We start from the raw sequence: 15,899 nt of genomic DNA on the forward strand, positions 1-15,899 counted from the left end.
CGTCCATGTGTTAAAATAACAACTGACTGTTGTTGTTGTTATATAATTACCTCATTCCATATGTATTATTTCATAGTTCTGAAATTCTCAGTAATGTTGCAGAATATAATGTAGACAGAGATCTCTCTCTCTCTCTCTTTATATATATATATATATATATATATATATATATATATATATATATATATATATATATATATATCATACATACATACATACACACACACACACACACACCACAGGACATCATATCATGTGAGCACACACAAAACCAAATGATGTATAAAGTATGTCCACATGTCCAACTACTTTTCCACGAATAAAAAAATGTGTTTATAAAATCACAGAGCTTAAAAAATAAGACAAATAAAGTGGCAAAGGGGATTCACTTCTGTTCTTTATGGTCTTAATCCAGTCAAACATCACCTTGATATCACATTAGTATCTTCATACTAAATCTGAGATCCATCTCTGAATGAATCATCTCATCATATGTAAAAAACATCATGTGAAAATAAATACGTCACTGAAAATAATAGTAAGAAAAGATCACATTGTGAAAAACCATTGTCTCCAGGATCTAAGGTTCAAGCCTGAGCTTGGGTTACCATCTATTTGCAGTTTCACATGGCCCCTCAGGGTCTGTGCGGGTTGCCTCTGGTTTCGTTTCCTCCCAGTTCCTCCTAACACGTGGGCGGATCTATTATCTACAGGTGAAATCATGGACAAAAATAACAAAATCATGAAAAACAATTGTGACTCATGAACATGACATCCGTTTGACTTTTCAGGAAATGTGAGACAACATTCTGTGTATATTTTACGAACAGAAAAGCTAACATATCCTGAGATTAACTGTTTCTTCATTACGCCTAAATGAATCACCAAATCATAAATAATTTTCAATTCCTATTTTAAGCAAAGTCCTTCCATGGAGGACAGTCAGTGCCTTTATTCCTTTATAACTCCGACACTACAACATGTCGCTGAGTGCCAAACAATGTGGAGTGTGGACACAGATAGGAATTTAGAATGAAAAGTTCCTTTCTTCTTTCGTCCTACATCTCTTTCTCAGAGAAATGCTGAGTTCTTGAATAGCTGGTCATGTAGGCATCATTTTCAGACATTACCCTTTTACTTCACAGCTTCTGTCAAGACTGGAAATACGATAGACACACTTACATTTTATAAATAAAATAAAAATAAATAAAACCCCAAAAGCAGCGGCACGGTGGTGGTCGTCTTGCATCTCCAGGGTCCGGGTTCGATTCCCGGCCAGACTTGACTCCCGTCTCTGTGTGCATGGAGTTTGCATGTTCTCCCCGTGCTTGGTGGGTTTCCTCCGGATACTCCGGTTTCCTCCCACAGTCCAAAGATATGCAGGTTAGGCTAATTGGCGTTCACAATTTCCCCTAGTGTGAGAATAAGTGTATGTGTGCCCTGCGATGAATTGGCACCCTGTCCAGGGTGTACCCCGCCTCATGCCCTAATCCTCCTGGTATAGGCTCCAGGTCCCTGCGACTCTGAATACAGAATAAAGCGGTATAGGCGATGAGTATGAGTGGGTAAAAATCCAAAAAGGCAAACGTCCTGGTTTGACTTGAACGCTCATTGTAGAATACCACGAGCAGATTAATCGGCTTGCACATGCTTGATAATTAGCCTAAGTAAATAATTGATTATGTCTGAGACAAGTCAATACTGAAAACATCTCCGGCTCAAGTCCTAGAGTTCTGTAAGTTCATGTCATGATTTAAAAATTTTTTTTAAATTAATTCCTAACATTCAAAAGTTTCCACTACATGTCACCAAGACCTGACCATCCCATGTTGAAAGACACACAATTGCATAGACAGTCTTTGCATTGTGTAGCATTACAGCGTCTCTTAACTGGAACTGTGCCAGAATGACATTGTGCAACAAGTTGCGCTCCATGAAGACATATTTAGCGAAGGTTGGAGTGGAAAAACCTGAGTGTCCAGCACCAAGCCCTGACCTCACCCCACTGAACACCTTAAGGATGAACCGGAACTCCAGACCTCCTCACCAAACACTACTGAACTCACCTGACAGCCATGCAACAAAAGACTAGCAAAAATCCTCCTCAGAATAGTTAAGGGTATTATTACAGCAACAGATGGACTAAATCTGGAACTGGATGTTCAACATGGGCGTCACATGATGGTGAGGTGTCCAGAAACTTTTGACCTAATGACAATAACATTACTTTACCTGACGTTCGTAAAAAAATGATATTTGTATTTTTATGATATTTTTATAGGTATCACATACTAGATGTGCCCGCAGCTTCACTTGTGTGGAATTCAATAAAATAAAATAAAAATCTCCAGCACCATCTGTTAAATTTTGGAATGAAGTAAAATTAATACGTGTTAGTGTGAAATGCGCGGAATGAAGGTGCAAGATCGCATTTATTAAGTAGATTTCAATTGCACACTCATAAGCGCACATTAAAAAATGTACAGCACCATCTGTTGAATTTTTTTAGATAAACTAATGTTTTTTTCAAGGTCCATTTTTTTTATGATATACTGTAGGGGCATTTTCAATAAAAAATTCAAAGTAGCATATCTTCTCTCCTCTCAGGCCTGTTAATCGTGATTAAACACTATTAAAATTTGTTCAGTAGTTTTTATGTGATGCGTGCACAAACAGGCAGACAGACAAACAAAATACAAAAAAAAAAAAAAACATCTGGAATACGTTCTGTGGAATACAACAAATTGAAATAATGCTACTTACTGTAGTTTCATACACTACAGGAGGGAATTAGGGCCACCATTAACAATTTAATTCTGACTGAGTTCTGATTTTTACTAGTTTTTCTTTGAAACTCACTTTGATCTCAAAATTCTGACTTTTTTCACAAAATTCTGTTTTTCTTCTTTTTCAGTATTCTGACTTTAAACTTACATTTAACCTGAAAATTCAAACTTTTAACTCAGAATTCTGACTTTAATCTCAGAATTCTGACATTTCTATCTGATAAAACCTTCTAGAAATAAAGTCAAAATAATGAGTGTGAAGTGAGTTTGAAGGCAGAATTATGAAAAAATTTAGAAAAAAGAATTTTGAATAAAACTGAATAAAAAAAGTCAGAATACTAAGAAAAAGTCAAAATTCTGAAATTTAAATAAAATAAACACAAACACAGATCAGAGCTGAGATCTGATCCCACAACTCCGGAGATGTGACACAACAGTTCAGGATTAATTTCAACAACATTTCACAATCAATTATGTACAAACACATGACAGTAAACCCCTCAAGCCAGACTTAGCTTTAAATTTTTTTTATTAAAGTGATGGAACATAAACAGCATTTGAAAATTAAAACTAAAAGCATCACATTTCTTCTAATTCTGAAATCTAAGATCTTCAAAAACTCCATCCACTCCGAGACATTCTCATTCCATCCTACATTGAAATGAATGAGAGCATATTACAATAAAGTTGAAAACAAGGTTAATGTATCACCTGCATTCATTTTGTTCATAAGCACTTGTTCGTGTTGTCACAGGCAGCATTTCTTGAAGTCGTCCCTGAGCTCGGGGCAACTTTCTTCCTTTCATGCGCTAACACAGGGTTTTGAATTTCGTTATTTATAACCAGATTATTTGCAAACAACCCAGCCTTGTCTCCTCAGGTTACCAAATTATGGCTTTTAAGCATTTAATTCAAAGTCCGCGTAGACATTCGAGTTTTACGGCAAACCAACAAACAAAATGTTTTCTTTGTGCTGAGGAGATCGGGTATCAGTGACCACCATTTGTCATGCATACATTTGATTATTATTTTTTTGCTAGTGTCAAGTTTTAGGGTCTAAGCTTTGAATCACCTTCAATTGTGGTAATTATTTAAATGTAAGTCTTTCACGAGAATTAATTTGAATAAGAGCGTAAAAGCAAAACCTGGGTGTTTTTAGTAAACTTATGCAAATCAGGTTTTGCATCATAAACTCCAACAGCCAGTCAGGTTAGAATATGCAAATGTAATGTAAGCCAAGAAACGCTCAGGTACCAGCCATAGTCCAGATAAAAAGACGTGTCTGATTTGTTTATTCACAGATTTTCATTTTTCCTCTTCATCTTCAGAGACATGCAAAGCAAACAAGACAAATCTGTTTTTAAGCTAAACTGTTGATCATGCAGCATCACAGTGCAGTGCAACACACACGGGGGAAAAAAGCACTGACGAGACTGAGATCGACATTCTGGTGAATGTCCCTTTGATTGACAGTGAAAGAGAGCCTATTAAACCCCCTTGCCCTGAGAGAACGGCCATTTTTGCTCACCTGGCTCCCGGCCACTGATGGCGCCCACCTCATTGGCGCTCAAACTTACTTTTTAGTAAACGCTGTTCCGTAGCGCCACAATTCCCGCAGGTTTTTTTGTGGAAGGGATGTTCAAGTCAAAGCGGGACTTGTGATGATTTAAAACAAATCTTTTTTTACATTTACTGAAGATTTCAAGCACAGTACGGTCATAAGACTCTCAGCCGCAGTAAAATAGAAGAGAACGAAAAAAAAAAAAATGGTGTTTTTTTCCCCCTAATTTAAACGTATCCAATTTCCACCTGTTACTAGGGGGCTCCTACATTGAGGCTACTACTACCAGTCAGTCAGGAAGGGCTGAAGACTATCACATGTTCCCTTGGAACGCCCATTGATTGGCTGTAGAGCCGTGATTGAGGGGAGACCGCTAAGTGCCTCCCATCCCACCCCTCTAAAAGAGCTCGGCCAATCAGCTCTCTCTAGGCCCTCATCTGCGAGAGGCTACAGCATCACCCGGTGATACCATGGGGCCCCTTCAACACCACTTGCACGTTACAGGAACTCATCTGGAAATTATTGCCAAATCTCCCATACAGTCCTGTCCTCGCTCCAAGCCATTTCCACATGTTTAGGCCATTAGAGGAGTTCCTGGGAGGCCAGTGTTTCAGACTTGAAGCAGGCAGTTTGATCATGCCTCCAGTTTACTGAGAAAACTTCCTACTTTGATTTTATCCAAGCACTAGTGAAACAATTCGGATCTCCATAGGTGCGTGAATGTAGCAGGGGATTATATAGAGAAATAAAGGAAGTTTTTACTCACATAAAGTCTCGGTTTGACCTGAACACCCCTCTTAAAATGTATTTTTGGACCAGAGTGAATTGAATTCTTAAAGAATGCTTTTAAAGAAGCACCAAGTAGGAGAATAAAAGAAATTATTTAATCTCTAATCTCTGAGGAACGGTGCACTTCTTATATCTTTGTTGTTCCTGCGATGCGATTATGACCCTGCAGTTATTAATCTGTATTTTCACAGACACACACCCGGCCTCAGTCGTGGCCTAACACTTACTAAGATGTCGAAGATGGCCGTCAGTCGGTTTAACTCTCACTTTCTTGGATTTTCGTAGAATTCACGTGTAACCTGAAACTTCAACAGTTTGTATTTAACAGCTTATCACCTTGAATTGTTATTTCCTTTTAAAATATATTAAAATGTAAAAAAAAAAAATAACAGCAACAACAACAACAACAAAAAAACAAATAAAAATATACGTATGTAAACCAAAGACACTTCAAAACAGACTTCATGTATGACACCGGTCCATATTTTTCCCTAAAGAAGGGTATTTACAGTGTTGTGTGTATGTGTGTGTGTGTGTGTTGAAACCCTCACACATCGATGTGCGCACAAAATGAAATTGTGCAATTTCAAAGACAAAAAGTAAAAAAAAAAAAAAAAAAAATTGACATTTGCACATATGGCTGCCATATGCACTTTAGCGCTCGTTCAGAACACATCAGTATTACAGCGTAATCATCAAACTGTGCATAAAGTGAAATGAAATAAGAGTGCGCGACTGGGTACTGCGCACTCCGGGACAGCGTGTGACCCTGCGACACGTGTACTCTCAGGAGAGACGAGGGAGAAGACGGAGGAGAGGTTCAGGAACTGCTGCTCAGCCTGCGGCGGATCAGCGAAGCCGGCTTGGTCTCCGTGTCCTCCTGGTCGCTCTCGCAACCTCTCTGGAAGACGAAGAACAAGCATGAGGTTATAGATTCATACTCATCATGATAATAATCTGTTCAATTAAATAATTTACAAGAAAAAAAAAAGCCTTAAATGAATAAAACTGTTCACTTCACTTTTTCATTTATCGCATATACTGCTTTATCCTGTACATAGGGTCATGGGAGCCTGAAGCCTATCCTAGGAGACGAGGGACACCCTGGTCAGGCTGTACAAACACATTAAGGGCACATACACAACCACACACACTACGGGACAATCTGCATGTCTTTGGACTGTGGGAGAAAACAGTAGTACCGGAGGAAACCCATCAAGCATGGAGAGAACATGCAAACTCCATGTACTGTACATAGACCACAAGGTGGGAATTGAACCCAGGACCTGGAGGTGCAGGGCGACAGTAATTTTGGACTGAGAAATAATCTTTTCCACGATGATGCCTCTTGTACATAGTTTTATTATCTTCTGGGAGACGCATTTGTCATTTCTGGTCAAAAAAAAACTTGCCGATTAAATAACTGTAAGTCAGAATTTGCCAGAGGTATGAATAATTTCGGGCTCGACCATATATATCTTTAAAATATCTTACATCTTTAAAATATCCTACATCTTTAAAATATATTATATTTATATAATATATTATATTTGTATAATATATTATATTATTACTTTATAATATATATTATTATATATGAGATTATTTATATTATTATAGTATGTTTTAAACTACTGTACTTATTATTTATTAATACACAATTTTTTATTATTAGGTAAAAGTGGATTTGAAATTTTGTTTCATTAGATATTTTATTATTTATTTATTTTTTTTGTTCACTTTTGCTTTTTATGATAGTTTTTAAAAAATAATTGTTTGTTCGTTGTTCTTATTGTTTCACGGCGGTTGGCATCCAGTTACATCACCGCCACCTTCTGGTCTTCATCTCCCTTTCAGTTTAATTCCTCTTTCATCAAATCCTCCAAATTCTTTTGTCCTCTATCTCCTTTTTACTAAAAATACTTTTCCCAGCGTACTCAACCTTTCCAAATTCCTATTGCTAAATGCTCCACTAAAGACTGAGGTGTTGTGTTGTGTTATGTAACCCATTTAGATATTTCTTCTTATTATACGATTATTCATCATTTATAAAAGAAAAACAGAAGAACTACAGTAAGAAATGTAACAAACAACCATCTGATTTCTAAAAAAAAAAGAAAAAAAAGAAAATTAATTTATAAAGTTGATTACGTGTGTATACTACAGTTCTGTATATTTTTTACGCTAATTTACCGCCACAATAAACAATATATGTTACATGCATTTCAAGATGTACTGTATTATACAGTATATTTCTATACTTTAATATACACTAAAAAAAAACACACACGGAAAATAGATTTCCAGCCTCCCACTCGAACCACAAATTGTTTTTAATATATTTTTTAAATTTATTTACTAAATGACAAACATTACAAACCACAGCATGTATTTTTAAATGCAGATTTTTATAAAACCCAGCTACTGTGTATACAGACACGGACAATTATCAGTTTCAAGTCCAAGTGTTAAAATTAAAGAAGAAGATACAGACCGATATCATGAGCCTATTATTTTTTTAAATAATCCTTACCAGCTGCTCGTCCTCTTTGTTCCCCTTGCAGAGCAGATGCAGACGACACAGCCTGTTACACGCCCACACCATGTTATAGGACATCTGAATGCAGGATGAAGAGTGTCAAGGTTATACAAGAGTCACTTCAAGGTCAAGTCTCGGGGCTACTTTTCAAAATTTATTTGATTAATAATTGACTGATATTAAATCTGTGAACAGCTTAGTGAAATTCTGAGCATCCCATAGTTGTAATATTGACAGTGACAGACAGATGGCAGTATGATTCCACTTTATGCACAAAGACACACCTTCCACTTTCTCCTGGCATTAAACTTCTTGAAGCTCTTCATGTTGATGGACGAGCGACTCCTGTTCGCTTTCTGCTTATTCGTCAGAGGCTGAGAGAGAAAGAGAGAGGGGAAGGATTTGGAGCATGGGGAGAGAGGAAAAGAAACAATGAAATTGACAGATTGAGGACATCAAACTTATCACTAAGAGCACGGGTTGGGGGGTACGACCCCATGTGAGGTCACAAGAATTACAAACGGATTGGTAATGTTGCGGGTCTCGCAAGAAGCAGAGCTTCGAAAAAACACAGGTCAGAACGGCCATAGACGGCTGCGCTGCGGGTTCTGAACAGGCAGATCCATGGTTACCCTAGACGCACCGTAGAGCAGCACCCTATGTGATATCTGTCAGGTCTTGTGCAGACGGCGGGGCTTTTTTCTCTTTTCAGTTCCCCAATTAATAAACCCACGCAATCTCTGCACGGAAAGGTCTTCTAGTCGTCGTAAGCACTCCCACGCCCTCCTATTCACAAACCCCTCTGAGAAGCCCTGCGTGCGTATTATTACATTCTTAACATAGTGTGTTTGCATCACGAGCGAATCTCGTTTCTGGTTAAATGGGTGCCAGAACAGAGAGTAGTGCTGGAGTTTCCCTGGCTGCAACATCACAACCCCCGCATTGACTGGCCGCCCTGTTCTGTCTGCAGCTGGGGATGTCAGTGCGCCCCAAGATGTCTAAAGGGCACCCAATACCCCCGTCCTAGCGGCTTCTGCCCCACCACCATGGGTCTACTGTAACGATGTGGGTCTCGTGAGGGGCAGAGCTGCGAGAAAACATTTTGCACTGTTAAGAATGGGCGTTTACCTAGATGCACGATTGCCAGGCAACGGCACTGTAGAGGTAGTCAGCGCAAACGTCAGTTTGCTGCACCTGTCAGTTGGCCTATTTATGGCTTTATGCGAACATTAGGTAGCACCCGTACGGTATCAGGACCAGCACAAAGAAAAAGTGCTTGTCAAGCTCAAAGACAAAGGCCAAGGCCCAGCCAACATCTACGAAGAGGGCGAGAGTTTATTTTTAGTTTTTAGAGCCCCGTCCGGTCTCATGTAGATGGCGGAGCTCTGTTTGTGTTTTGTTTTCAGTTGTTCCTTTAGTTTCTTTTAAGTTCCCTAATTAATAATCCCACGCAATCTCAGAACGGAAAGGTCTTCCCATGCGTGTCATAAGCACTCGCGTCCTACTAATTCGTTAACGCCCTCAGAAGCCTTGCATAAGGGTTTGAGAGCAGCACCCACGGGATGTAATAGTTTTTATATCAAAGATTAAAGTAACAAGATTTCACTACTATTTTTTAAAGGGTACGCATAGAAACTGAACTGTGACGAAAAAGTATCAACAGGAATGAAAGGGAAAGTTTACAGAACGGTAGTAAAACCAGCAATGTTGAAGGGTTTGGAGGCTCTCGCTGACAAAAAGACAGGAAGCTGAAGATGCTGTGATTTGCTTTGGGATTGACAAAAATGGACAAGATTAGCAATGAGTGTATTAGAGGGACAGTGCAAGTAGGACAGTTTGGGGACAAAGTTAGAGAGGTGAAATTAATATGGTTAGAAGGTAGCTGGGGAAAATGATCCGCCGTGGCGACCTCTAACGGGACTAACCGAAAGAAGGAGACTAAAAAAAAAAATCTGCATGTAAATAAATAAAATGAGTGTTTACTCATATAAAAAGCCTGTTACAAAGTGCTGGCACTGGAGACTCCTTCCAAAGAAGTTAAATAAACAACATATAAAGGTTTTTTTTTTTTTTTTTTTTTACAGTGAGGTCAATAAGTATTTGATCACCCTGTGATTTTGCAAGTTCTCTTACTTAGAAATCATGGGGGAGTCTACAATTTTCAACATAGGAGCATTTTAACTGTGAGAGACAGAATCTAAGAAGAAAAATCCAGGAACATCACATTGTATGATTTATTAACAATTTATTTGTAAATTACTGTGTCAAATAAGTATTTGATCACTTGCTTATCAGCCAGATTTCTGACCCTCAAAGACCTGTTATTTTGCTTTTAAATAGTCCATATGCTTCTTCCGGAGCCACTCCTTGGTTTTCCTGGCTGTGTGCTTTGGGTCATTGTCATGTTGGACGACCCAGCCACGACCCATCTTTAGTGCTCTGACTGAGGGAGAGACGTTTTTCCCAATATGTCACAATACATAGCTCCGTTCATCCTCTCCTTAATACAGTGCAGTCGTCCTGTCCCTGTCCATGGTCCCTTGCAAACATTAGACGGGCCTGGACTGGAGAAGGGCTGACTTAAGCAGGTGAACCGTTCGTTGAGGCAAGATTTTAAACCATGACGTCTTAGTGTATTACTGATAGTAGCCTGGGAAACGATGGTCCCAGCTCTCTTCACGGCATTGGCCAGCTCCTCCCGTGTAGTTTTGGGCTGATTCTTCACCCTTCTTAGCATCACTGATACCCCATGTGTCTACTTAGACTTTGGCTGATTGTGGGGTGCACAGGTGTCTTTATGACAGCTACTGTAACGACCTCAAACCTATGCTGAAAATTGTAGACCCCTCCATGATTTCTAAGTAAGAGAACTTGCAAAATCACAGGGTGATCAAATACTTATTGACCTCACTGTATATACTGTAGAATTTGTGTGAGCTAGAAATGATAATTAGCGATTATAATTGGCTTTTTGAAACTGCCCGTAATGTGTGAGTGAGTGTATGAGAATGTGTGTGATAGGATAATAACTCACTTTATTAGCCTAATGAAGTCAACCAACACTATTTGTGACTCACCCTAAAGCAGTTTGGCAAGATTTCCAGCTTAGCTCAAGACACTCCTTACACAATTTACTTTCCTTTCAACAGATGAAACTTTTATTGCCACATTTTTATGACCCTGTGACAGTATTGGGCGTCATAAAATACTAGCTCATTACATTCTGAAGGCAGACGTATCTGTTGTTTGACGTATTAACCTGTATGCATCAGACGGACATGAGTGCACAGGCATGATAGAGAAACACTGAAACATTGATTTATTGTGTTAATCCTCCAGTTATTGCAAAATGTTGGACAAAAAAAAAATGAAAGAAAATTTTACCTTTATCCAGGGGTGCAGTAAACATTCCTCAGCTGTCATTCTCTCACTGTGTGGAGACAAACACAGGCTCTAAAATCAGCCCTCATTTTAATAAACAAATTTCTATTATCTTCTGTATTATCGTGTACTTACTTCTGATCTTTCACGAGCAGCTTCTCAATGAAGTCTTTGGCCATGTTGCTTGTTTGGCTAAAGTAATGCTCGTCAAAATCATACTTCATATCCACTATGTTCCTTAGTGTCTCTCCGTCCGTATCTCCTTGGAAAGGTGATATACCGCTTAATCTGAATGGAAGACAATGATAAAGGACTATTTTCTATTTTTGTCATCTGTTACAAATGAAATGGAAATTTAAGTCTACTCAATTAATGTACTGTAGATACATATGCAAAATATGCAAAAAATATGCAAAATAATGAATAAAAAAAGTATGTAATCAATAAATAAGTATTTGGTAATTAAATAAGTAAGTAGTTGACGAATTTAATAAGTATTAAATAAATATTTGTTGAGTATGTGTACAGTAAGTACAATTCTAAAAATAAGTAAGTAAATAGGTAAATAAATATTAAGTAAGTAGGTAAGTAAATATGTAAGTATGCAAGTATTGTAATTAAATAAATATGTAAGAAAGGTATATAGTAAGTAAATAAAAAATGTATAAGTAAGTAAAAAAAATAAGCAAGAAAAAATTAGCTAAATAAATATTAAGTATGTATGTATGTAAGTAAATAAGTACGTATACAAGTAAGCACTGAGTAATTAAATAAGTAAATATTTAAGAAAGGAAGGAAGTAGATAAGGAAATAAATAAGTAAGCAAATAAATACGTAAGAAAGTAGGCAAATGATTAAATAAGTATGTAAGTAGATTGATAAGTAAGTAAAAAAATATATAAGAAATTAGGAATGTAAACAAATAAGTAAATAACTAAGTATCAAGTAAGTCAGTAAATAAGTATTTAATTTGGTAAATAAATATTAAGTAAAAAGGTAAGTAGATAAAAAGGTATGTATGTAAGTAAATATGCAAGTAAGTAAGTATTAAGTAAGATGTTACTATAGGAAAGAAAGGAAGTAAATATGTACTGTAGGCACGTAAGTTGATAAGTTAGAAAGAAAGTAAAGAAGTATGTAAGTAAGCATAAAAGTCAGGAATTAACTAAGCATTAAGTAAGTCAAAAAAACAAGTATGTACTGTAAGTAGATAGATAGATAGATAAATAAACACACAAATTGTGTAAATAGCGATTCAAACAAGTAAGTTTTATGTAAGTTAGTAGGTAAATAAATAAATAAATCAGTAAATAGTAACTATATAAGTAATAAATAAGCAACTAAACAAGTAAGTTTTAAGTAAGTATGTAGGTTCATAAGTATTTAACTAAAAATTAAGCAAGTCGATAAAATAAGTATGTACGTAGATAAATAAATAAATAAATAAACAAACAATATGAAAATATATGTAAATATATTAAAGTAGGTACAGTGAGTAAGTAAATAAATAAATAAATAAATAATCAGCAAATATTAACTATGTTAAGTATGTAAGTAATAAATAGTCAACAATAGTCAGTAAAATAAAAGTTAGATAATTAGATGATTTAGACAAATAAATAATTACTTAAATAAATAAATAGATAGCTATTTAAAACAAGTACATTTTATGTAAGTAAGAAGGTAAGTAGGTAATGTAAGAAAGTAAATAAATAAATAAATAAATAAATAAACATTACCTAAATATGTAAGTAATAAATAGGCAACTGAATAAGTAATGTTTAAGTAAGTATTAGTAAGTAAGTATTAGTAAGTAAGTAAGTAAGTGTGCAGGTGCAGAAACAGAGGCCTGGTGTTTTTTTTTATTTTTTTTTTTTTACTAAGAAACCAGTGAGATCCATTACACTGTGCTGTACAGATTAAATAAACACTAAACAGCCAGGCAATTGCAAGAGAAATGAATTATATCTCATCATATCTGCCATAAACACAATGACAATCCAAGAGAACTTACAATATGTATGTGATAACACCGACACTCCTGGGGAAAAAAAAAGAAAAAAGAAAAAGATGCTGATGAGAAACAAGACAAAAAACCCCAGTAGAACAGGAAACGGTGTGTGTTTTCACAAAAGCTGTGTGTGTTGCTTACCACATGTCAGTGGCTACGCTCAGCGGCTCGTAGTTTATCACCTCAGGAGCTACAAAACAAAAAGCAAAAGTGAACGTAAGAAAAAAGAGAACTAAAGGTTAGAAGGGGAGACACAGACAGGAGAACTTAAACCAGTAGAGTGTGAGCTGAAACGAGGCAGCGACACAAAGGCAATGTTGAATCGGCGGATTTAATTGTCAATTTCGTTTTAAAGAAATTACAGAGCTGTCATCGCCGTAGTGAGCCGCTGTCACAACTTCCTAGTCAGGGCTGTAACCATCACATCACATCACTTCTTATTAGTGCGGCGAATTTTGTAATACTGTAGTAATACCGTAAACGTCACCTAATAAACGAACGTTCTCCTACGACAGCACACCAGAACAAGATATTAATAAAGACGTGTGTGATTTAAACCTGTGTCACACGGGTTAGCAGAATGGTACACCATCTGGGAGAAGCACTGTTACCTACTAGACTGGTCCATCTATTTATTTATCTTTTTCTGATTGGGAATACAGGGACAGAGGACGTTGGCTCATAGCTCTCGACTTTGTGCCGGGGTGCAAATTCTCAAGCGTGAGTCAGCGAGCTGGGAGGCTGAATTTCTGCTCGCCAAGTCGAGTGTGTCATGGCCCGGGCGGTCAAAACCACAATTGGAGCAGAAATGCAATGTACTGTAGTAAAGCTTTTCCTTTCAACATGCAGCTCATGACAGCGACCATGACAACGTGGGGAAGTTTGAAATCTTCAGTTTCGTCTTTAATGCACCGTATCTGGAAAGACTTTTAGTACTGCTGATTTAATATACGGGGTGTTCAAGTCAAACCGAGACTTTTGACATTTCTCCCGAAAGAAGGGGTAAAATCGATGGACGTTTACAGGACACGTCAGGCACAGTACGTTGATGAGACTTTTAGCCGGATTAAAGCATTTAAATGGTGCAAAAGTTTTATAGAAGTCCGTACGTAAATGAAGGTCCCGGGCTAAGATGGCACGGGGCACACTGCAGTCTTGTTTTTGTTTATCAAGCGGAACACATGAAATTACAGAAAACCTGCGGAAGACCTTACAGACCTTGTCTGTGTGGACACTACACACAATCGTTCACCAACACCACCTGCACATTACAGGAACTCGGCTACATCTCCCATACAGTCCTGACCTCATGCTCCAAGCCATTTCCACATGTTTGGGCTGTTACTGGAGTTCCTGGGAGGCCAGGGTGTCTGATCATGGTATCCAAGCAAATAAGTGCATTAGTGTGGCAGGGGATCATCTAGAGAAAAAAAGGAGTTGTTACTCTCGTACTGTGAACTAAAAGTCCCAGTTTGACTTGTTTGGAGTTTGAACCCCCTCAAGACATTCACAGCCGCGGAATTCGAGCCTATTACTGGAGCTGTACACATTCCTGTGCACACACCAGAGTGTTCATTTAAAGCTACACGATTCGACAGCTGACTTATTATCTGCGTATCCCTGTGTCTGGAGGCCATTGTGTAAGGTTGACCACTAGGGGCACTGTGCAGGACATTTCACAAACGTCGGAAAAGCTACAAAAAGTTTTGTTTCAGATGTTAATGATGAACCAGACGCCATGCCGATTTGTTCGTAAAGCTGCACGAAGAGGTAACAGAAAGCACAAAATAGACTCTGAGGGCCCTGAGATCTCCAACACCTCACTAAAACCACATCTGTGCTCCTATTTTGCTCTTCCTGTCCTAAACCACTGCCTGTTTGCTAGTTTCAGAACACAAGCCATCTGTGTGCGCGCGCACGCACACCCACACACACACACACACACACACACACGCCCATAAAGTACAAGGAGCATGCTTTATGTCCAGCACGACAGACATGACAAATTAGGATTTGAATGATTAAAAGATCAGCACCTTATTAAAAAAATTCAAAAATTAAAAATAATTTTCATACATTTGATAACTTTTGTTAAGTGTTTTATTATTTTTTTTATCTGTGATAATTCTGGTATCCATGACTTATGTTTTAATTGTTTCCTTCCATCTATATTTTTATGATTTCTTCTGACTTTCTTTACTCTTTTTAGCTTTTCTTTCCAAACTCAGTTTTTTTTTTATTATTTGTTTTAATTTTTTTTTACTCTAATATTTGCTTTGCATTTATTTTACATATTTTTGTCACTTAATATTTTGATGATTTTCTTCTTTTAAATTTATGCAATTAAATTTATGTCTTTTTTTCTTTTAAAATACACTGTCTGGCCATTAAATAATAAAAAATAAATAAATAAATAAATAAATAAAAAAAAAAAAAATAATAAAAAAATCATCTTTTCAGAAAAGATTTTAGAATTTCAGGGTCAAATTATTGGGCTGCATCAAGCATGGGGTTAAGAACTCACACACTTATTGTGGATAGTGCTGAACTGTCAACTTTGTGGAAGAAATGTAATCGGAAAAAAAACAAAAATCCTAAATGGACATTGATGAAGTTGCACTAATGCAATTTTTTGCATGGTAAAACAATCGATAGTTAAAAACAATAGCTACGTTTAAAAGTGAAAGTAAGAGCATTCCATACACACACACACACACACACACACACACACACACACAGTGTGACGAGAACTCACAGGATTGTGTGTCCATAAAAAACTATCTGTTAGTGACACTAACCAAAAAAAAGAGTTACATTTGCTGGTGAGCATAA

At 37.1% G+C, this 15,899-nt stretch overlaps 1 protein-coding gene across 1 annotated transcript in view; it reads right to left on the bottom strand.

Annotated features, from left to right (window-relative positions):
• Positions 1 to 3,297: 3,297 nt before the first annotated feature.
• Positions 3,298 to 15,899, bottom strand: part of LOC128513180 (death-associated protein kinase 2-like) — a 34,838-nt gene continuing 22,236 nt past the window's right edge. Inside the window, exons 6-12 of the mRNA XM_053486855.1 lie at positions 13,209 to 13,257; positions 13,071 to 13,097; positions 11,192 to 11,344; positions 11,060 to 11,105; positions 7,960 to 8,049; positions 7,670 to 7,753; positions 3,298 to 6,037 (exon numbers count right to left, since the gene is read on the bottom strand). Of these exons, the coding sequence (XP_053342830.1) occupies positions 5,957 to 6,037; positions 7,670 to 7,753; positions 7,960 to 8,049; positions 11,060 to 11,105; positions 11,192 to 11,344; positions 13,071 to 13,097; positions 13,209 to 13,257 (530 nt within the window). The 3' untranslated portion in view covers positions 3,298 to 5,956. The remainder of the gene's footprint in view (positions 6,038 to 7,669; positions 7,754 to 7,959; positions 8,050 to 11,059; positions 11,106 to 11,191; positions 11,345 to 13,070; positions 13,098 to 13,208; positions 13,258 to 15,899) is intronic.

This window comes from Clarias gariepinus, chromosome 25 (genome assembly GCF_024256425.1).
Source record: "Clarias gariepinus isolate MV-2021 ecotype Netherlands chromosome 25, CGAR_prim_01v2, whole genome shotgun sequence".
Taxonomy (NCBI): domain Eukaryota; kingdom Metazoa; phylum Chordata; class Actinopteri; order Siluriformes; family Clariidae; genus Clarias; species Clarias gariepinus.